Source organism: Copadichromis virginalis, linkage group LG9, assembly GCF_057382275.1.
Source record: "Copadichromis virginalis isolate Kocher_CV1m ecotype Utaka linkage group LG9, C_Virginalis_male_GT1.1, whole genome shotgun sequence".
Lineage (NCBI taxonomy): Eukaryota > Metazoa > Chordata > Actinopteri > Cichliformes > Cichlidae > Copadichromis > Copadichromis virginalis.
Genome location: NC_140626.1, coordinates 10,047,512 through 10,070,319, shown reverse-complemented (window position 1 = coordinate 10,070,319; position 22,808 = coordinate 10,047,512). Strand labels below are relative to the sequence as shown.

General features: G+C 40.4%; 3 protein-coding genes across 7 annotated transcripts in view; 2 read left to right on the top strand and 1 right to left on the bottom strand.

The window, feature by feature from the left end:
- Positions 1 to 4,667, top strand: part of wwp1 (WW domain containing E3 ubiquitin protein ligase 1) — a 29,651-nt gene extending 24,984 nt beyond the window's left edge. For all 4 annotated transcript variants that reach the window (XM_085467599.1, XM_085467596.1, XM_085467598.1 and 1 more), the window contains 4 exons: positions 148 to 252; positions 506 to 602; positions 699 to 771; positions 1,174 to 4,667. In XM_085467599.1, the coding sequence (XP_085323725.1) occupies positions 148 to 252; positions 506 to 602; positions 699 to 771; positions 1,174 to 1,273 (375 nt within the window). In that variant the 3' untranslated portion in view covers positions 1,274 to 4,667. The remainder of the gene's footprint in view (positions 1 to 147; positions 253 to 505; positions 603 to 698; positions 772 to 1,173) is intronic.
- A 2,231-nt stretch (positions 4,668 to 6,898) lies between these two features.
- Positions 6,899 to 10,184, bottom strand: rmdn1 (regulator of microtubule dynamics 1). The gene is made up of 10 exons (XM_085467600.1): positions 9,965 to 10,184; positions 9,379 to 9,484; positions 9,190 to 9,274; positions 8,835 to 8,994; positions 8,655 to 8,744; positions 8,510 to 8,565; positions 7,589 to 7,676; positions 7,476 to 7,506; positions 7,225 to 7,358; positions 6,899 to 7,107 (listed from the first exon to the last, which is right to left on the bottom strand). The coding sequence occupies exons 1-10, from the start codon at positions 10,097 to 10,099 to the stop codon at positions 7,066 to 7,068; spliced, it is 927 nt and encodes a 308-aa protein (XP_085323726.1). The 5' UTR covers positions 10,100 to 10,184; the 3' UTR covers positions 6,899 to 7,065.
- A 3,310-nt stretch (positions 10,185 to 13,494) lies between these two features.
- Positions 13,495 to 22,558, top strand: LOC146701248 (copine-3-like). Of its 2 annotated transcripts, none has more exons than XM_085467595.1 (16): positions 13,495 to 13,648; positions 15,237 to 15,406; positions 15,542 to 15,721; positions 15,813 to 15,887; positions 16,546 to 16,617; positions 16,701 to 16,778; positions 16,862 to 16,951; positions 17,555 to 17,653; positions 17,738 to 17,821; positions 17,942 to 18,001; positions 18,186 to 18,319; positions 18,638 to 18,692; positions 20,221 to 20,272; positions 20,372 to 20,505; positions 21,224 to 21,457; positions 21,574 to 22,558. In XM_085467595.1, exons 2-16 carry the CDS (start codon positions 15,248 to 15,250, stop codon positions 21,691 to 21,693), a joined length of 1,626 nt encoding a protein of 541 aa, XP_085323721.1. In that variant the 5' UTR covers positions 13,495 to 13,648; positions 15,237 to 15,247; the 3' UTR covers positions 21,694 to 22,558. The 2 variants fall into 2 exon arrangements, with proteins under 2 accessions (XP_085323721.1, XP_085323720.1); XM_085467594.1 differs by lacking the exon at positions 13,495 to 13,648 and adding an exon at positions 13,658 to 13,814.
- The last annotated feature ends 250 nt before the right edge of the window (positions 22,559 to 22,808 follow it).

The window sequence follows — 22,808 nt, the reverse complement described above, 5'->3', positions numbered from 1 at the left end:
GTACCTAATAATAATTTAATAACCAACTTACTACATGCCACAGAATTATTTTTGTTTGAATTAAACCTGGAAATCAAAGCATACACAACTACAGTGGAATGATGTTGGTTTATATCCTCTGTGTTTGTGTGTATGTGTTTAAACCAGGTGATGCTGTGTGGCATGCAGGAAGTAGACTTGCAGGACTGGCAGAGAAACACTGTGTATCGTCACTACACCAGGAACAGCAAACAGATCATCTGGTTCTGGCAGGTACAGAAATGCACAGCCTCACAGTTTGTTCTGTTTGCTCAGTTTGTGCTTTCTTTCCCTCCAAGTAGCAGTAAAACAAGCTCTTAGTGCAGGATTTGATAAAATAATTGAACTTCAAGAAATAGCGTTTGTTTTTTTTCTTAATGTGTCTCATATTGCCGTAAATTCCCCGTATAACCTACGTGGATGAAGGTCCTTGACGAGTCGTAGAAAGTCAGTGATGAATGTTCTGGCGTCATTTCCTTCCCTGCAGCTGGTAAAAGAGGTCGACAATGAGGTGCGACTACGGCTCATGCAGTTTGTCACTGGAACCTGCAGGCTTCCTCTGGGCGGCTTTGCTGAGCTCATGGGTCAGTGAGAGACGAGCATGCTTACTAAACATACTATTTATATTTCCTTAATGCTTTCATTTTTTTTCTTAAGCCTCTTTCTCCTTTGCATTGCAGGAAGTAACGGACCGCAGAAGTTCTGCATTGAGAAGGTGGGGAAAGACACGTGGCTTCCTCGCAGCCACACGTGGTGAGTGCTTGACCTTTGACCTCTCTACTTGACCACTATGTCTTGTAATGTTGTGCACAGAATTTTACATCAGTATACTTTAGTACAGTTTTGGTGGAGTCCCACAGGCTGTCTGACTGCAGGATAAATGATATCAAGGACCACCAGAGTAGCAACCTGGCCAGCAAACCAGCTAGTAGCAGAAAACACAAGAAGGCTTGTTAGGAATATTCAAAATAACAGCAGAATTATTTACAAATTAAACAAATCCCCAAGTATCTCTGGGTAGCCTGCCTAAGTATCCTGCCTAGTGACTTTTATACTCTTGGGTAATGGGATTGATTTTTTCCCAACCTATTTCAGATCTGATAAACACAGTTTAAAAATGTCTTTGTTTGTTTGTCTCCGTTTTTGTCTTTTCAGTTTCAACCGTCTGGACTTGCCTCCTTACAAGAGTTACGAACAGCTGAAAGAGAAGCTGCTCTTTGCCATCGAGGAAACAGAAGGATTTGGCCAAGAATAGAGGGAGGAGTCCTCTTCTAGTTCCCTTCCTCTCCCATCGCTGTTTATTCAGCCAAGAAAAACAAACTTAAAAAAATTGCACAAGATAACCACCACTGTATATAAGCTATTTTGTCATTTCAAACCAAATCCTAATTTGCTGCATAATTGTTGCTGCAGCCCTCTTCCCCCAGTCCCTATATATCTAAATATATATCTATATAATACACCTTCATGAAATATGCAAGCGTTACAGCATTTTGCTCTTTGTTCAAAAACAGAAATCACTGATAGTTTTGGGTTTTTGGGTTTCTGACACTTCCTCCACCACTGCTGACTGGCTTTTAAAAAGACATTTAAATTGTTTTTGAGAGGATTTTATAAAGTGCAGTCTCCTTTTAAAGCTCTAGTTCTATAGGGCTTTTAAAAGGCTAGAGTAGAAGTATCGGGGTCTGGTGCCTGAAATTGTTGCTCCTGTCGGACTCATAGTAATTTTGCAATTTTGGTGCACTTGCATGCTGCCTCTAAAGATGAGAAGACTGCTATGCCCACCCTCCACCGCACACATAGTTTTTAGCATGGATCTCTCCGTTTCTAAATAAGCTCATTGCTACCATTAAAAAAAAAATGTAGCACTGCAATTGGACTGATTGGAAGCACAGAAACACCCAGTGTTGTTTTGTTCTAGTGTTTTTGCTTTTTTCCCTCAATGAAATTCTGGGCACCGGCCCAGAGACAGAACATGTTTGGGGAAACAAAAGAGTGATTTTTTTTTTTTTTTTTTTTTTTTTTTTAAACGCACACATGTGAGTGTGACGATGGAGGGAACTTCATGGATTAAAGTTTCAAGCTAGAGATCCCACGTGAGATGTTGCAGATTGCCTATGCTGCAGTCTGCTTGCACACTGTGAAGCTACAAGAGCAAAGCTGGTTACTCTAACCTAAATAATGAGCTACAGACAGGTGTCAAACTAAAGGAGAATAAAGTGTCTTTAAAGATATTGGGCCACCAGTTCTTAGAGTTTTTCCGCAAGACGCTTGCTATTCCAGGTCCTCTGTGTTGGCCAAAATCTCCACATTTCCACCCTCAGCCCCTCCCATTGTCATTCCTCTCCAGCCAGATTTGTTTTTGTAACTGAACATTTTTAGCCCTCAGCTGTAAAAGGCTGATAAGTCAAGGTCACTGAAATTCAAACTCGAGAGGTCAGGTTTTCTGAAAACCTGTGAAAGATGTCGTCTAGGATCATCTACAATCCTCAGATGAGTTCAAATCTCAGTGACCTTGATGAGGTATTGTTGTCACCCCACCAGGTGGGAAAAGTCACACCCAACTTTGAACATGAGAGTGAGGTGACCTAGGATTTTCAAATTTATACCCTACGTGTATCTACTATAAACCTCGGACAAGTTCAAATCTTGGTGACTTTGACCTCGCGTTCGAGGTTCTTTAATGTGTCATGTTTCATTCATCATAAAAGAATCTGACACATAGACATGAAGCCACTCAGGTCTTAGTGTTAATAGCAATTAAAATAGGTAATCCATCTGATTTAAATGTAATAATATAACAGTAAAAATATACAGTCAGAGGGGAAGTCAGAGCCAGAGGCCTAAGATTTCAAATTGATACTTAATGGTATTAATTTGACTTCGAATCTCAGTGACTTCTACCTCAAAGTCAACATCAGAGGTCAAGTTTTCTGAAAATCTTATGAATGAAATAACCCAAGAAGGGATTTTCAAATTAACACCATAAGTGCAGCTGCTAGCACAGCTGGCTGTCAGTGTTTTAAATCAATTACAAACTGAGTCAGTCATGTCAGCAAATTGTCAGATCCTAACAGAACCAGACGCACTCGCTGTAGAGGGAAAGAGTTCAAGGCTTTTGTCTTGGTGTAAAGCACACATGTGCCCCCTACAGACCATCGTAGGTGCAGTCACCTCTGTAATGAGGGCTCTCCTATGATTTCCTCTCAGACTGTTGTTGGCGCTGTCTGTTTACATCCTGCATTGACATTCTCAGTCACCCCCCCACCCCACCCTTACATCACACTGATGCCATTTTTCTTGCCAGCTTCATACAAGCACAGATTCACTTAAAAAGAGCGCGTTTGCTTAGCTGGCTTTCTTCTGCCTCTTTGAGTTATCTCAAACTGGCGTGTGCTATAAAGCCGTCATGTTTCAGAGGACGGCGGGTATTATCGTTGTTCTTGAGTGACAGGCATCACACCTAACCAACATAATGCACAACAAATAAATCAGATTTGTCCATGTCGTGTCACAGTGAGGTTCAAAAAAACAGTTGCACCCCAAGAAGGCAACTACATTTCATCTACACAAAATGACGACCTGACCCAAGCATTCGGGTCTTAACCACATGATACAATCTCATTTATTTACCTCCGTATTTAGACTGATGTCCTTAAATTAAAAATAATCTTTTGTGGCAACTCCTCAGCATCTTAGGCCCTAATGCAGCATCAGCCTGATGACACACTGCTTTGTTGTGTGTTTTTATCTTTACACCCCCAATTTCCCCTGGTCCTTTTTGTTTCTTTAACTGCCTCGCTGTTATGTTGAAACTCCATTGTTTGTAAATGACAACTCTGGTGCTTACTCTCAGTCAGTGGTCTAAATGCAGGAAAAAAAAAAAGAAAATAACTCAGCCAGTGGCAGGCCGTTCTCCTCATCTTTGGTGTGTGGGGTTTGTTTTTGTTTTATTTAAAGACCACTGCAAACAGCAGCAAGCTGATTTAGACTTTGATTCCTCTGAGGAGCTCGTGATTTAGTAAAACGATCGGTGGTGTATATAACTTGTTCGGCTCTCTGAGATGAAGCGCTGAAACGAGGGACAACAACATGAAGAGATGCATTGCTCTGTAGCAAAAGGAGCCGACTTTTAAGAGACGTTAAAACTGCATAACTGTGCTTCCTTTTGAACAGAAACCTCTAATCAAAGAAAATCAACTGTATGTGAATATTCATTGTAAAAAAGAGACAGTAAATGAAGTACTTAAATATTATAATTACTTACACAGAGCCGCCGCGCCATTGATGGAAATCTGTGATGCCTTTGTTCTTATCAGAAGTAGATGGACGTTTCAGATCGCCTTCATCACAGCCAGTAACTCGCCGAAGTATCACGTGAATATCGGAAACAAAGTAGAGTTGAGTAACGATGCTGTATATCAACTTAATGCAGCGGGGAAGTTGCTGCGGTTTAGGCGATCTGAAATGCATCCAAACTTGTAACATATCGCGTGTAGATACACACTGTAAACACAAACTACACTGTACAGAATGCCCCTTTACTGGAGAAGATGTGTATAGAAGTTTCATTTTTAATCTGCTTTCACCCATTTTCAATAGAGAGAGAATGATTTATGAGATACAAATAAATAAGTGAATAAACCCCCGCATTGATTCATGTTTTCATTCTTTTTTTGTGTGTGTCCTGTGACTTTGGGGCATTATATACAGAGGAGAAAAATAAAACAAGGTTTGGAAATGACGCTGATGTGACTTAAAGAATCTGTTGGGATTATTTCTACATGACAAAAATTTAATTTTGGTCTTTAAGGGATTTGGTCCAACAGTAATTTAACAAACTAACACACATCTCAACTTGGGCGTTGTTTGAAAACTTGGATGAAAGTCCTGTGAGGCAGGTGACTGGAGTCCACAACTCATGGACATCACCGAATGCTGCGTTTCCTCCACTGAGATGCTCTGCCAGGCCTTCACTGCAGTCATCTTCAGTTGCTGCATGCTGCTTGTTGCTTGAGATCAGGTGACTGACTTGGATGTTAAAAAATAACCCATTTCTTTGCTTTGAGAAACTGAGTTGCTTTTACAGTTTGTTTTGCGTCATTATCCATTTGAAATGTGAAGCACCAGCTGATCAGTTTTGCAGAAATTGGCTGAATCTAAGCAGAGAGTACAGCCCTGTACGCTTCACAATCCTCCCTGCTGCTTCTACCAGCAGCCTCATCATCAGTAAACGTAGTGTAAAGCGCTATACAAGTACAGACCATTTACAATCATCAGTAAACACATTAACAGCACAGTTACACTGGAAGCCATACATGCCAATAACATTCAGTCTTCATGTTTGACAGGAGACATGATATGCATTCTTTTCTTTTGGATGTAGACTGGCAGAGAGTCTAATCTGGCAATCAGTGGTTTGCACCTTATTGTAAACCCACTGTATTCACATTTATGAAGCCATTTTTTGACATAGACATTGACAATAGTACACCTTAACAATTCTTGACTTGGATAGATGTTTTGAGGGAAATTGTAAGGGAGTGCTTACATAATTAAAACAAGGAAGCGTAAATAGAGAAGTAGATATGGTCAAGGAAACCCAGGATTTCTGTATTAGTGGTGGGTGTAAAGATCAAGGTATCAATAGTATTAATACCAACGCGGATAATGGTATTGGATCAATTCTAACATGACGGGATTGATACTTTGTTTCTATCCTCTGAGTTCAGTATGTAACCCACTGAATTGTGTTCATTTGTTTTATGGAAATAAAAAACATACATTTAAACAACAGAAGCTGACCCAAAGTGCTTTAAAGTTGGGCACAGTTACATTCCAGGTTTTAAAATAACTTTTTGCAAAATACATGAAAAGCTAAAGCGTTTTTTATTGTATTAACTCATTCTCATGGAAGAGTAAGAATAACAGTTATTTAGTTGTCATTACGAATTTACAAGTTGATGATGATTCCTCTCATAAATCATGAGACATGGAGCTATACCACCTTTGTAAGTTGAAAGCATGGTTATCAGTATTGGCATCGGATTTATTGGTATCAGATCGATACCAAAAGTTGAATTATGGCACACCGATAATCTGTATGCAGTTACCTCAAGGCGCTATATATTGTGATTTAAAGACCCTACAGTAATACACAGAAAAAAGAAAAACTAAATAAATGTAAAAATACTATTAGAAAACACAAAACTTTAATACATCTGCCTTTTTTTAGGATTCACCTCAGTGGCATTCATAATACTCGTTTTTTGTTTTGATGGGAATGAATTCATGAATCCAAAAAGAAGTACTGTTCTGAAGAATGTGTGCGAGCGTGACTCGATTAGTAAGCACTCACGGTGCCAACACTTGAATAGCTCAGCTCACCCTGTGCTGGTAAACATGGATGTCACAAAGATGTCTCTCTTGGTTCTGCAAAAACACAACTTGAACTCTCCATGGAAATCCTCTGTGGAAAGTAAAAGGTTCACGCAGAGTTCATTTGTTTTTAATCTGGAAAGAAGCAAATGGAAACACCTTGCTGATGCCAGAGGTCAGAGATGAATGGGCAAAAATGCATTGAGCTAATAGGAAGGCAACAGGAACTCAAGTAACCATTCATTACGTCCAAGATATGCGGAAGAGCATCTCTGAATGCACAACTTGTCAAACCTAGAAGCAGATGACTACACGGGGTGCCACTCCTGTCAGCTAAGAACGGGAAACTGAAGCTACGGTCCAACTGGACAACAGAAAATTGGAAAATTGTTGTCAGGCCCGGGGAAGTCTCGCTTTCTGCTGCAATATTCAGATGGTGAATTTAGAACTCTGAAGTTTGGATAAAATGAGATGAAATACACGACGCAACATACAAAACTACTAACGACAGGACATTGTTTTATTATTTCTTGAAGGCATGTGTGATTTCTGTGTGCGAAGCCGGCAACTGTTCGGTTTTTATAGTTAATAATGAAGTAGAAAATCTTTAGGAAACAGTCTTGTTAGCAGCTGTTAAGGGTCCAGAGGGGCGTCATGTTTCACCGAGCTTCATCCCAGCTTCTTCAGGAGATCCACAGCTTCCTTGTGGACCTGCAGAGGAAGAGGAGCATGCACTGATTAAGTTAAACAGTTCCACTGATATACAGTTAAACTGAAATATACAAAAACAGAGTAAATCATAAGTCTGGAGTCAGGGTGTGTGTGTACCTCTTTGTCTTCCAGCGTGTGAGCAGGGTATTCCTTTGTTTTGGTCAGCCACAGCAGTGCTTTCTCCTTGTCTTTCATGGCTAAATAAGTCTTCCCGAGCATCAGCAGGTTCTTGCTGTAGAAGTTTGGATCGACTGGGAAAAACAAGAGACAAATGTTTGTCGGCTGACTGCTTTTTTTTTTTTTTAAATCACAGACACATGTTTGTCTGTGATTATTTTTAAAGAACCGTGTTGGTGACAGTACTCTACCTTCCTCAGCTTTTAGGAAAAATGCCAAAGCCTGAAAGACACAGAAAAACAAAACTCACTGTGCAGCTAGTAAGAAAGCAAAGGATGTCAGATTCAGACTGGGCGGTGCTCACCTCCTCGTATGTAGACTCGGGTGGTGATGAGAATATTACAGCTGCCACCTTGCGCTGATACCACGGCAGCTCAGCAAAAGCGAAGCACCTGAGAGACAAAGGACAGCATATGTTAGGTGCCATCCATGTGGATGTTACTTGTTGCACACATATACACCCTTTCATGCAAACGGCGCTCCCTCATGGCTGTGGCCTCTTTCAGCAAGATACTGCACCCTGCCTCAAAGCAAAAATGGTTCAGGGATGATTCGAGGAGCACAACAATGAGTTTGAGGTCCAAGCTTGGCCTCTAAATTCCCCAGATCTCAATTCAATCAAGTAATTGCAGGATGTGATGGACAAACAAGTCCAATCCACCTCACAATTTAGAGAACTTTAAGGATTGGTTGCTAACATCTTGGTGCAGATGCTCCAGCACACCTTCAGGCGTCTAGTGGAGTCCATGCCTCGACGAATCAGGACTGTTTTGAAAGAAAAAGGGGACCAATGCAATATTAGGAGGGTGGTCATAATGTTATGCCTGATCAGTGTATATATTCTGGGATTTGCACATAGAAAGTTGCTTCAAGGGCTTTTTAGTCATTTATCTTATTAATCATGTTGGTTGAAATCCAGACACTGATCCAGCTTTACCAAATGAACGTATGGTAAAGATTTTAATCTTAAAGTTTCATCCAACACATTTAGTCGACATCTATTTCGTTTTACATTCCTTGGGCCGCAGAGAGTCACAACTGCATTGTTTATTTTTTTCTAAATTTACTCCAATTCCAGCTGCACTCCCATGAAAGTTGTGGAAGAAACACTCCCGTAGGTGTGAGAGTTCAACCACACAGAGCTAGTTTGAGAGAGGGGAGCCCTCCTTTCACTCACAGTGTTAAAAAGCAAAAAACCACCCACGAAAACAAAAAGCAGTCTCACCAGTAACCCAAAATGTGTATGGAGGTGGCGTCTTTAGGGTTGAGCTCGATGGCTCTCTAAGAGGAAAGAAAAAAAATCAGTGTTCCGATGTTAAATATGACGGTGTGATTTTGGTCACATGACTTCCATCTTAAGGTCCTCTCACCTCTAGATGATCCCTGATGATGTACGAATTTCCAATTTTAACCTTGACACCCTCATAATCCCCGACGTCGCTGAGACACACGCCGTACCACTGTGTCACGAAAAAGAAAAGAAACCTGTTAAAACTCGTAATCAACATCCTGTGAGTGTCGAGTTGGCCTCGGAGAAACCACAATCGCACCTTGTGAGCTGCAGAGCACAGGTCATCTTTCTCCAGGGCCTTTTTGGCGTACTCAAAGGCCTCAAACGTGAGCTGCTTCTTCTGCCCGGCCTCGATGTTGGGTAGGAGGGACAGGTCCCGAGAAGCCCGGGCCAATCTCCACAGGAACTCTGCATCGTTGCTACACACACACAAAGGGAGTCATTATTGTCCAACTAAATTCAGACTGAATGAAAACACAAACCATAACTTTACACCCAGTGGATGGTAAAACACTTTGCTTTGGTGGCATGTGGTTGTTGTATTACAAAACACACACAAAGACAAAAAAACCAAAGATCAAATAGAATAAATAAACCCTCTGAACTCTCCTTACCTGTCATTGTACTGCACCAGCAGCTGGTAGAGTTTCTCTGTCTCTGCACAGCTGTACAGGTAGTCAGCCTGCTCCAAAACCTCCCCTAGACAGACACAAAACCCACTAGTTCAGCCATAAAGCCCAGCTGACATTCACTAGATCAAACCTAATAAAAAGCACATGTTCGTATTTGAGTTTGCCATCTACCTCTATCTAAAGCGCAGACCACAGCTGAACTCTGCACCTTGCGATAAGCTGCATAGCCGAGGCACGACAGCGCAGGGAGCCCCAACAGGAATGCAGCCCGTCCACTCTGTGCACAAGTGAGGAAGTGACACAAAAACACACTTGTGAATGCAAGCGCTAGGCAAGAACAGACTGTCTCCCATTCAAAGTCATTCTTGGCGTCTGTGCTGACCCTGAGTAACCTGAACCCAGAGCTGGACTGTGAAGCCATGGGGTCAATGCATTCTTCAGTCCACACGGGAACGTTACAGGAAGTTCTAGGTGAAACTAACGCTGAGATCCAGTTTAATTATACAGCCAGCTGACAAGCATAGCAGCATCATTCCTATACAGTGCTGGTAGTTCTCTTCCTGCATGGATAAGCAGCTCTGACAGCATTTACAAACCCGTTGCCCCTTCACCTATATATCAAATATGAAGCTCTGAGGAAGTGGCACCACTGACCTTCCTGAGCGCAAATCACGGAGCTCGCATAAAGATAAAGAAAGCAGTGTGATAATGAATGAAGCAGGGTTATTTTGGATGAGAAAGAAGCATCGTTATTTACAGTCAGAGCGGTGGAAGTCCTTCGTAGAGCAGTCCAGTAGTTTCGGTTTGTCCCTCTGCTTTTTACGCAGTTTGCGCCAGACCCAAACTCCACTAAAGCCCTGCTCACACACCGTGTTATAATCCTCCCAGCCATCTTATCACAGGTCCACACTATCAGTGATCACTCATCACACTGACAAACTTACAACCTCTCGGTGAGAGTCCCCGGAGCGGGGGGATGGTGCGTTCAAGAGCACAAATTAAACACGTTGCAAAATAAATAAATGAATGACTAAGTCGTGGATTTTTAGAGCAGATAAAAGTCAGTTTTATAAATACTTTGAAGCCGGAACAAAATATCCTTACTTTAAAATAAAAATGTATTCTACCCAATGCAAATGTGCCTATTTTTCTCTTTATATGTTCAAACATTTACAGTGGAAAAAAAAAACATGAAATACTCTTTTATTCATGCTTCACCAGGATAAATTTGTTATTAACGTCATATTTATTACAACATGCTTGTATAAAAGCATGTATAAATTATTTGCTGTATGTATTAAATCCCAAACCTTTAATTATCTTGTCTCTGAAAATCGACTGAGTGGTGTTTTGTCAGCAGAAAAGTTATAGTTTAATAAACAACAGAATTAAATAAATATTCAAGGATATCCTTCCAGTTAGTAGTGAGTGTTCAACAGAGATGTAATGTAATCCGATTACTTTTTTCAAGTAATGAGTAAAGTAAGGGATTACTATTGCAAAAACGGTAATTAGATTACTGTTACTTTCCCATAGGAACGCTGCGTTACTGCGTTACTAAAACCGTGATTTTTTTGCAAGAACGTCTCATGACAGTGACGTAAGCAGGTGCGACAGCTGTGTGCAGATCAACAATGGATCATATATCAAGTAAGGGAGAGAGTATGAGCGTGCAGCCTTTAAAGCGTGGAAGTACTGACCTTATTTTGAGTTTGATTCCATAAAAAGTGACAAAAACATTAGCGTCCGTTGTGCGTGGGAAGAAAACTTCTTTTTACAGCAAAGAAAAACCCCTAAACTTCCGAGCAAGCACCAAGTGCCCTACAACGTAATGGGAAACTCACAGGGGGCGCCGTTTGTAAAGTGAAACATGCTGAAATTAACGGCAACATTTTTCCACATTTAGCTCAAAACCTTACAAAAACATACTTTTTCGAGTAATTTTTTACAACATTTAGTAAAATATTTGTAACTTTTCATCAAATGTTAAATATTAAATCTAAATGTTAAATATTAAATCTAAATATTATATTTAAATCTAAATGTTAAATGTTAAATCTAAATGTTAAATCTAAATGTTAAATATTAAATCTAAATATTATATTTAAATCTAAATGTTAAATGTTAAATCTATATGTTAAAAGTTAAATCTAAATGTTAAAAGTTAAATCTAAATTTAAATGTTAAATCTAAATGTTAAATATTAAATCTAAATATTATATTTAAATCTAAATGTTAAATGTTAAATCTATATGTTAAATGTTAAATCTAAATGTTAAATGTTAAACCTAAATGTTAAAAGTTAAATCTAAATGTTAAATATTAAACCTAAATGTTTAGGCTAATATGCAAATTTATTGTACGGATCAACGGAAATACCAAAATAAAAGCTTCCCGAAAACCTCCGGTGCAAAATTGTGTCTGTTCTCCTCCTCACTTCTCCCCGCCATGTGCTGCTTCACTTCTTGCCTACGAACATGTCCAGCAATTTTGCTGGACATGTGCTGCAGCGATTGTGAAGTGGAGACTGCAGCTGCTAAGAGTGCACTACTGCTAAACCTTTGGATGGCCGACAAAACGGATCTTCCGATGTTTTCAGCTAAATCGCCGGACGTGTTTTCTCATGGTCGGGTTATGGCTGAATTCCAGTGGAATGACGGTCCCGCCATAATAGACGTTCCAGCTCTAAACCTAACCTTATCCCTAACTATAACCTCATTCCTAACCTTAACTAGCAGTTAAATGACGTAAAATAGTGTTTTCCAAATCGATTTTTAGAAAATGAACGAACATGTGTAGATTGAGTCCAAACGGTTCTCATGTGCTCTCCTTTTTCCGATGCTGTAATTTAGGAAGGTGTTGGGTACCCGAAAGCATAAAATGTTGACAATTTGTCATCTAGAGAAAATTATTACGCTTTGGGAGTGAGAACGTGTCTGACCACTACCGGCACACTTTTGCACCGGAGGTTTTCGGAAAGCTTTTATTTTGGTATTTCCGCTGATCCGTGCAATAAATTTGCATGTTAGCCTAAACATTTAGCATTTAACATTTAGCATTTAGATTTAACATTTAGATTTAGATTTAAATATAATATTTAGATATAACATTTAACATTTAGATTTAAATATAATATTTAGATTTAACATTTAACATTTAGATTGAATATTTACCATTTAGATTTAACATTTAAAATTCTGTTTTAAATATGAAAAGTTACAAATATTTTACTAAATGTTGTAAAAAATTACTTGTTTTGAGCTAAATGTGAAAAAACGTTGCCCTTAATTTCAGCATGTTTCACTTTACAAACGGCGCCCCATAAAACTTGTGGATTCTTCCACTGACCTCTGCGGCACACCTGCATCAGGGTAAACCTCCGCCTACCTCAGTCCTGCTTTACAGGTGAAAATAGAGCAACAGGACCGCTGAGTCTTTGATGTTATTTATTTTCTGCTGTGTTTTACTTGCATCTATTTGAAAGAGTGAGTGTAAACACAAAACATATATTATTTTATGTGCTGGAATGTGCAGAAAATAGGTTTAAATATTAAACAAATTTCTTCCAGTCAGAGAATCTTGCATATAATTAAATTTTTGCTTGATGCATAAAGTTAAAAGATTAAAACTAATAAAACAAGTTTTAAAAGGGGACTTTTCCATTTGATTACATTTTGTATGATGGATTATGTAGAAAAAGTAGAATTGGGCTGAAAGATCTATCACTTTATTACCTATTCAGGTTGTAAATCGTGTTTTTAAAAAGTAACTAAGTAATTAATTACTTTTGAAAATAATTAATCAGTAAAGTGACGGGATTACTTTTTTGGGGAAGTAATCAGTAATTAGTTACTGATTACTTTTTTCAAGTAACTTGACAAACACTGGTGTTCAAAAGTTTAAGAAGCTAGCCTTTTACCTTAGCATTACTAGGTATTATAGAAAACGCAAAAATACAAGCTCTCGTGACCAAAAACGGAAAAGCTCTTCTGTGAATATTATTAGACAAAACGAGGCAGTCGTTTGGATTGAGAACAGCTCAAAATTAGACATATCAGGTGTCTGTTTATTGGCCAACACTGGTTTGAAAACAACACAGCAGCTCTTCTATAAGCTAAATGAATATCTACTCACAGTCCGTCCAGAGAAAAGTCTCCCAGAGCTTTTAACTAGATGGTGCCTGGTCGCATCACCAACAGCAGCTTAAATTGGTGTTCAGCACAGCTGCAAAACACTTTTCTTGAATGCACCCCGGACAACGCTGTACCGCTTTGTTATCGACTCGACGAGAAACAGAGAAACAACAGAAACACAAGAACGTTCCGGCATAATATGAAGCGCCTATCGTACAGTAATGTTACAACAGCGTGTTTGTTAATATAATGTTGTCCAGGTGAAGCAGACACACCAAACAGGCATTTACACAAAACTTCAACTTCAGGTAAAAGTAGTTGTAAAATTAGTGGAAGTTGTGAAGCGAGCAGAACACTGGGCAGGGCAGAGTGTGGGCTCCACCCAGTGCGACAACACAGCTGTTGCCGTCAGATTAACGTTACGCGTTCAGAACAGAGGCAGAAAAAAGTGTATATTTGTCAACAACTACACAGGTAAATGATCCAGTAAGCATTATGAAAAGGTAACGTAGTGTGAAAGGGAGAAGTGGTGTGGTTGTTAGAGCTCCACCTAACTGTCACTGCCTGCATGTGTTAGCTCGAGTAACGGTAACTTACATTATTCGGTGGTGGTACTACAAAGCTAGAAATCTAGGGGAAAGTCATCACAGCAAAATTAAATATATGTCTATTTGTGTGTGTGTGTGTGTGTGTGTGTGTGTGTGTGTGTGTGTGTGTGTGTGAGTGAGTGAGTGAGTGAGAGAGAGAGAGATCCAGTTGATTTATTTACTTATTTTTAACTATGACATAAAGTCTGTCAGTAAAGATTGATTGACTGATTGATTGATTGATTGATTGATTGATTGACGGTGTTCTAACATTTCGCTCGAAGCTCTGAAATTACAGTCACGTGATCAGTTACAACTCACCCATACTTTCACTTCTGTCCCTTTAAACGTGACTTTTCCTGCACTTCTGATAGATCCATAAATGTGTGTGCAGTTTTGTGTGTAAATCAAGGGTTTGTGTAGCCTAAGCTCCGGCTTCCAGATGCTGTGCCAAAAAGTGATCGCCTGCCAAAAAACTGATTTGTTTCTGTGTTGTTTTTTTATGTCTAATATCTTTACGAATGTTGGTAAATAGACTTGGGTGAACAGGGTTTACAAAGGGGTAAAATAGAATTTTAAAAAAAAAAATTACCAGTTTTTCAAGTATCTTTATAAGTCTCTGTTATTGTACATACATTATAACCAATCCGGTTCTTTTTTTCCACTCAAAATATGTTTACATAACTATTGTTATATTTGTTGCAATTTCTGCTTCCTCTTGGCCAGATTACTCTTAAAAGAAGACATTTTTGATGTCAACAAGATTTTTTTTAACTGGATAAATAAAGGTCACTATCATTATTATTTTTCTTTTTATGTTCTGTTTTGTTGTTGCCCTCTAATGTTTAAAGAAAAACAATAAAAAGAAAGTATAAAAAAAAGTCACTGCCAAAAACTGTTTGCGGCTTCTACCTTGTGACAAGAATGTTGTTTGTGGCTCAAGATGACTTGATATCATTCATGAGGGTACATTTGACATATCTATCATATTATAGACCAACAAGTTCTTTATAGCAGTTTAAATTGGCAGACGATCATTTGTTGGCACACTGCCTCTAGGACTGTGCTTGTTCTTAAATTGCTGTGGACATACCACCAGGTGGCGTAGTATTCAGCGATTTATGTGTGAACTTAGTGGCCTGGTTGTGGTGGCATTTGACCACCTGAGCCTGCCTTACTTTGGACAACCACCACTACCACCTGACTAAAGTCATGACTGAAGATTGAGTAATATGTAGTAACAAGTCAAGAGAGCATTTTGAGAAGATGGAAGTGCTCTGAAGACATTTCTGTGGTTTATCTTTTTCAGGAACAGCTGCAATGGCCTCAGGTGGGGCCCCACTGCCCACAGCCACCCAATGTGCCACTAAGGTGGAGCTGAGCATCTCCTGTGAAAACCTAATGGACATGGACGTCTTCTCCAAGTCTGACCCTCTGTGTGCTTTGTACATCAACACATCAGATTCTCGGTGGTATGAGGTATGTAATTGGTAGTGGTACGAGATTTTTGCATATAACAGTTAAGACTGCAAATCTATGGCTGGCATTAAATAATATGTTCTAACCTAAGTCATGTGACTTACGTTACACATCTTTTTTTACTTTGTGAATTAGTTTGGCCGCACGGAGATGATCCTGAACTGCCTGAATCCGAAGTTTGCTAAGAGGTTTGTGATCGATTACTATTTCGAGACGGTGCAGAGGCTGAAGTTCTGCGTGTATGATATCGACAACGATACCTACGACCTGAGTGACGATGATTTCCTTGGAGAGCTTGAATGCACCCTCGGGCAGGTAAGTTTCCCCTTTATCAGGTTGCTCTTTAAACACTGGTCGTTCGCCCACTGCTTTAGCGCTCCTTGTTGTTTCCATCATTTGTGTCCAGGTCGTTTCTAATAAGCAGATGACGCGGCCGTTGTTGCTGAAGAACAGGAGGCCGGCAGGCCGTGGGACCATCACAGTGAGCTGACTCTTTTGTCTGTGTGAACTTAGTTTCTCCAGTTTGTCCTTCTGTATGCATCTATGTGTGTAAAAATAAGAATATGCTTAGCTTGTAGGGTTGATTTTGCTCATATTTTGCTAGAATTAGTCATTTTAGCAAGCTACAAACAAATGCTGTGGAACCCTTGTAGTGATTGATTGGCTTCCTGTAGTTTAATATAAGTGTCAGGGCTCATGGCTGGGTTTGTAAGTGTAAAATTGCAGTTTACTTGTGCTAATTTCTAACCAAGTGATGGATATGACTGTTACTGTCCTGCTTTGTCTACTGTTTTGTGATAAATGAAACCATAGTGTACAAAATGAACACCATGCTGTAATAATTAAGAAGTAAAACTATCATTTTAGACCATAAACCTACTGGGAAAATATTACTAAGGTAATTCATGAAGGGAGAAATTGTTTGATTTTCTCATAGATTTCTGTACAATCAGACTTCTTTTTAAAACTAGAGAAGCTGCCCCCTGCTGGCCATCAGAAAGAATGCAATTGCACTTTTAAATTGGCTTCATTTTTTTTGTATATAGCTGAGGTTATGTTAATCTTTTACATAAAAGAAAACCACTGTGAACCTCAGTATAAAACTGCACAAATCTTTATGTTTTTCTCCTTTTTGATAGATCTGTGCTGAAGAAATCACAGACACCAGGGTAGCAAACTTTGAAGTGTCTGCCCGCAGGCTGGACAAAAAGGTAATGAAAGTTGCTTCAGGGTTTTTTAATAAAGTTCATTAAATGTAAGTTCTGTGAATGACTAACTGGGAATGGTTTGTCAGTATCTGTGGTGGTCCGACCCTTTCCTGGAATTCTACAAGCAGACAGAAACTGGATGGCAGCTGGCTCACAGGACAGAGGTACACACATTTACCATCAGGTCCTTCATCGGCGTGCACTAAATTCCCGTGGACTCGTTACTCACGGTAACCTGTTTATGCAGGTTGTGTACAACAACCTGAATCCAATATGGAGGCCGTTCCGCATCTCATTGCGAACTCTTTGTGGAGGAGATGTGGAGAAGCCTATTAAGGTAATTCTATTCAGTGAACCTGCACAATAAAATGCACCCAATTAACAAAACCTGTAAGCACCTCTTAAGTAACACTCCAATGGGTGAAACAGTGGATTTCATCCCCCTCCCTCACTTTTTAAAATTTTCGAATTGGCTTTATTGACCACACTGCTGACTAATAACTAATCTTGTAATTGCAATTCTCTTATTATCTTACAAATCTCCCAAACATAAAGGGAGTGCTTGTGACCCAGTTGGATAAGCGCTACATGCATGTATGCACGATTCATGACATCACCAGGTGAGGCTTTCTTCCTCTTTGTTTACTCACTTGACTTACTGCATTAGCTTTTGCATTTATACTGATAACTGTTTGCACTCTTTCCATATGTCAGGTGTTCAGAATATGATGACACTTCGTCACTGACTGTAAATAGTGAATGATTAGTGGGGGTTTTGGCAGCAGTCTAAAAAAAAGACGTAATTTTCACACCTTGACCAAGAACTTCATCATCAACCATGGTTTACTCTTTCTCTCCTCCTGTATGATCCGAACTGTTCATGCAGTAGTTTTTACGTGGTCCCCCGTTAGAGAAAACTCTTCTTGTTTTGCGTCCTCAGGTTGACTGTTACGACCATCACAGCAGCGGCTCCCATGATCTCATTGGGAGCTTTAAAACCACACTAGCAGAGATGCAAACGGGGACACACATCTCCCCGGTGAGGCCCTTTATGTTTTGTGTGTGTGTCTCGTGTGTGTTATAGTGTTTATGTTACACTGACATTAACATGGTCTCGTTTCAGGCTGAATTCGAATGTATTAACCCCAAAAAGTCAATGAAGAAAAGCTATAAAAACTCCGGGGTCGTTTGCATCCGGCAGTGCCAGGTAAGGAATTAAAACTGTTACTCTGCCTCGATTTTACAACATATGTCCCACCAGGTTTGTTTTGGATCTCTGTACATTGTGCATTGCTGCACGTTGTTAGCGTACTCTTTACTTTTACAGATAGTGAGGGAATACACCTTCCTGGATTATATCATGGGTGGATGCCAAATCAACTTCACTGTGAGTGTGGAAATATTTTTATTGTTAAAGTAAATAAATTGTTTGGTAAGATTTGTAACATTTCTAAATTGACTGTCACATTGCACGGCACTCTGAAACTCGCAGAATACATATGAAGTATGTCAGACGTTTACCTGGTGACTGAAAAGCTCTCTGTATGTTGACCCGTATCCTCTCGGTCCAGATCGCCATTGACTTCACGGGCTCTAACGGGGATCCGGGGTCTCCTCAGTCCCTCCACTACATCAGCCCAGAGGGCTACAATGAGTACCTGGCAGCCATCTGGTCAGTGGGCAATGTCATCCAGGACTACGACAGGTGAACCCAAGCATCCTACATCATCCCACCATCTAAAGTAATGATATCAGAGGAAGAAACAGATACTAAAAAAACAACATGTTAAGCCAGAGTTGAGCAGAATGAAAGAGTCTTATCACCAACTTACACCAACCCCTCCCCCCCCCCCAGAAATTATTAACCTTTTTGCTACTTACAGTGTTAATATTAAAAATCTTTAGCGGCAGCATCCTTGATAATCACCTACTAACATTTTCCCTGGAACTAGTTTCTGTTCAAACTTGGGGCCCACTGATCTACCGCTCGATGAGCTCATGAGTTTGTTCTGTCTCTGTGTAGTAAGAAGATGTTTCCTGTGTTTGGTTTTGGAGCCCAGCTCCCTCCATCCTGGCAGGTATGAAATATTCATTAAAGAAACAGCATCATTGAGCCATATGTGTGACACAAAGTTGTTATTTCGATATCACTGAGTTATTAAGGTGCTTTATTGTGTTCATCCTCTCTCTCTTGGCTGGAATTGTGGGTATTGAAAAGCACTGGAAATTTGCAGTGTCTCAAAGGACCAGTGCTGCGGCATTTCCACTCGTTACTTGGATGTGACTGCTGAATTCAGAGCGCACTCACATGATGGTGTGGTTTTGGGGCTGTTGAGTGTCCCGTTGTGTATGAAAGGCAGTTTGCTCTGACTGGTAATGCTCAATGAACAGTAGGGTGGTGGAGCGTAGCTCAGCTGCTGAGGCACGGCAGTAGAAGGCGTGATGCTGTGAGCCTGATGAACAATTGAATGATCCCTCATTAGGGAGCTGATGCAGCAGTTTGTAACATCAGCTTCTTTATTATTGTTCTTTTTTCTCTGTGTCCTGACGTGTCTGGAAACGTTTGCAATCAGAATTATGATCTTTATGCTGGGTTGTGGCTCTTGTTCACGTTTCATTATGAGTGTTATTTCAGTTATTACATTATATGTAAAATGGGCAGCACGGTGGCAAGCTAAGAGGCAGAAGGGGAAAAAACAACCTTTTTTTTGTCGACCTCTGCATCTGTAAGACAACACAAGTACAGTGCCTGAACAAAAATACAAAGATGCACAGATTTGCAAATCAGCAGAGTATGTGGAGAGTATGTGAGCAAGAGAGTGAGTGTCTTTGTCACAAAATGTACGTGACAATGAGGGTGGGAGGCTGGGATAACGCCCCCCATCCGCAGCCCCCAAGAGTACCAAAGACCTGAGGCCACACATCACTGCAGCATCTGCAGCAGGAGAACAAGCGAAGCTCCAGATAGGCCGCTCACGGCTATAGAGCGAGAGTCCCACCAAGAGCTTTTCATATTCAAAGTTGTGCTTTAGGAAGATATCTGCTTGGGTTAACTTTGCATTAGCTTCAGATCATTCGGGGAACCCGCCTGCTAGTTTGCTAGCACCGGCTAGGTTAAATGGCCAATTATTCAGGGCTTCCATTATAATCAAAGCCAGTCAAATATGCGTGCAGCTTACACTATATGTTTATTTCACCTGACATTTATGATCTCTTCCAATCTTACTGATCACTCAAAGCGCTTTAGACTGGAAGTTCCCATTTTTTTACCACATTGCCTGACATCCATGACCAATTTCGATTCACTGACTAACCTAACATGCATGTTGTTGGACTGTGGGAGGCAGTTGGAGTACCCAGAGAAAACCCACCCAGGTACAGGGACAGCGTGCACCCAGAAAGGCTCCAGCTAGGACTCAAACTAGGAACCATCTTGCTGTGAGGCATCAATTCCAACTGCGACATATGTATATTCTTATACAAACACACTGTGCTTGCTTCTTATCGTTCATGTACCCCCCCCCCCCCTCGCCCCCGTGTTGTGTCATGTCAAACACAGGTCCCTTGAACAGTCGTCTAAAGCTTTTGTTGATTTTACTCCTACAGGTGTCCCATGAGTTTCCTGTCAATTTCAATCCAGCAAATCCCTTCTGTTCAGGCAGGTTTAAACTTCTCACAAAGCTGTGTTTGGTTCTTGAAAGTTGCCCATGGATGCTGTAATGGTGAACCACTGTACCTGTGGATGTGTGTGCCGCAGGCATAGAGGGCGTGGTGGATGCCTACAGACACTGTCTGCCTCAGCTGAAGCTCTGGGGTCCCACCAACTTTTCCCCGATCATCAACCATGTGGCCCGCTTCGCCAGACAAGCTCTCCACCAGCACGTGGCCTCAGTAAGGAAGCAGGAAGTGTTTAGACACTCACTGCTTACAAACACTTCAGTCACCCTTCTGCTGTTTTGCTCCCATGACATTGTTGTGCGAGCTTCTGTTTTCTCATCTGCATAATATGCTAAACTGTATGTGTTTCCCCAACTGTGTCCAAATCTTTATTTTACAACAATTAGCTACTTTACACAACTTGGCTTTTTCTGTGATATACACCTGATGAACACCTGCTTTGTCTAACTTTCTGGGCTTTCTTCTCAAATTTTAGCATCCAACATTTTTATGGCTCATTATGACAGATTTATGCCAGCCTAAAGGTAAAAACAATTAATCCGCTTGACATTTTTATGACTTTAAGAGCAGTTTTACCTGCAAATTAAGATATAATTTGTATCACTTGGGGATTTCTACAACTTTGGACAGTTTGAACTTTTAGAGTGACTAACCATATGTTACAGCTTTTCTCAATAGGCCATAAAACTGTCAAAGTTAAATTAAATCCCAAAATAATCACCGTGCATCAACAGGTGCTCATACAAAAAAGTGCAGACTTACGATATAAATGTAGATAATACTTGACCAAAGTATATGAGCCACAAATAATTTGAGTATATGGGTCAAATGCTTAACATTGGTATATAGTGTATACAAGTATATGTGTTTCAGAATATATATGTGCCATCTAATCCCCAACTCTGTAATCTACTTTTCTGTCATCGTGCAGAATTACTTTGTGCTGCTTATCATCACGGATGGAGTGATCACAGACATGGACCATACACGTGCCGCTATCGTGGAGGCCTCTCGTCTGCCCATGTCTATCATCATAGTGGGTGTTGGCGGGGCAGACTTCAGCGCCATGGAGTTTCTGGACAGCGATGACAAACTGCTGCAGGCGCCCAGCGGGGTCGTCGCCTCCAGAGACATCGTGCAGTTTGTGCCCTTCAGAAATTTCCAGGTAGGCAGCAGCTCCGAGGCTTTAGACAGCCAGCCTTCCTCTGCTCAGCACACACGCGCAAACCTGAGTGCTGCTGAACAAGCCGACTTCTCATTCTTGTGAATTTATGTTTGCAGAGAAACAGCGTGGCCCTGGCGCAGAGCGTGCTGGCAGAGCTTCCCGATCAAGTCGCATCCTTCTTCAATGCCTACAAGCTGAAACCACCTAATCTTTTTAATGTTCCTGAGCCGTCCTAGTAAAGCAGGTTAAATGTACTCGAGTATCTCCAATGCACTTCCTGTTTGTCTCTCTTTCTACATTCAGTGCATAGAGGGGTGTCAATCCGTGTTGGGCAAACCTTTTGAGATTTACAGATTAATGATTGCTTCACACTGGAACACTGGAAAGCAGCAAATCAACTCTGAGGTGAAATCTACAATGGTAAACTGGAACAACTCAGAAAGCAGTTAATGCTATTTAAAATCACATGCCATCCGAAAAAATACATTAACCAATAAATAAATAAATAAATAATAATAATTTAATATTTGTATACAATGACGATCAGTTTCAGCTTGCATGGCTCACAAATAAAATCCAGAGCAGGACATCGCTATGGCTGCGGAAATGCTTCCTCAGGCTAAAATTTGGGATTCTTCTCCATGATGTCATCACTGTGTGGGTGGTTGAGCAACAGTCACCCTTTTGCAAAAGCTCTAAACAAGTGGTTGCATGACAGCTGCCTAAGGTGTAGCATCACAGTGGTCAGGATGAAAGGAAACAGGAAGTGGCTTTGAACAAGCGTGCAAGCCAACCTTATCCTTTTAATCGCTCAGAAATCAGTTTCTGTTACAATTAACAAAGAGCACCCAAATGGCCTTAAACAGCAAGTTTAATGTTGTGCAGTTGACTTTTTCACAACATCTATGTAAATCACTAGTATTACAGTTTCTCTAACAAGCTGAGTGACTGAGGTGTTTTCCATGTGATTTGAGACCCTCCAGCTTGTTCACTGCATGTAATTAATAAGAAATCGTAATAACAGGAAACAATAACAGTGTACTCTGTGCATCTTCACACATGGCTTTGCTGATTAAATGCTATATTTGTTGCATAAACGAATGGCACCTTATTTGTTGTGTGATCATAACATAAAAGGAAACGGTGGATATCTGCTGAGACAAAGCTCAGAGTCTACATTGTTACACTGGATGTTCCCAGCTAGCAACCTGACTCCTGCTACCTTAATTAAAGACTTTGACATGTAACCTTGTTTGCTAACAAGATTTTATACGTTGTGAACATTTATTGTTGTTTATAATGGTTGGAAATGATTTTGACTCCCGTGTGGCCCACAGTGGTTGCTTCCAAC

Excerpts from the sequence above, each read along its gene's own strand:
- LOC146701248 (XM_085467595.1), top strand. The coding sequence starts at position 15,248 with ATGGCCTCAGGTGGGGCCCCACTGCCCACAGCCACCCAATGTGCCACT. Across the intron at positions 15,888-16,545 it reads CAGGCCGTGGGACCATCACA|ATCTGTGCTGAAGAAATCAC; the intron begins GTGAGCTGACTC and ends CCTTTTTGATAG. Across the intron at positions 16,618-16,700 it reads CCCGCAGGCTGGACAAAAAG|TATCTGTGGTGGTCCGACCC; the intron begins GTAATGAAAGTT and ends ATGGTTTGTCAG.
- rmdn1 (XM_085467600.1), bottom strand. The coding sequence starts at position 10,099 with ATGGCTGGGAGGATTATAACACGGTGTGTGAGCAGGGCTTTAGTGGAG. Across the intron at positions 8,995-9,189 it reads CTGGTGCAGTACAATGACAG|CAACGATGCAGAGTTCCTGT; the intron begins GTAAGGAGAGTT and ends GTGTGTGTGTAG. Across the intron at positions 8,745-8,834 it reads TGTGCTCTGCAGCTCACAAG|TGGTACGGCGTGTGTCTCAG; the intron begins GTGCGATTGTGG and ends TTCGTGACACAG.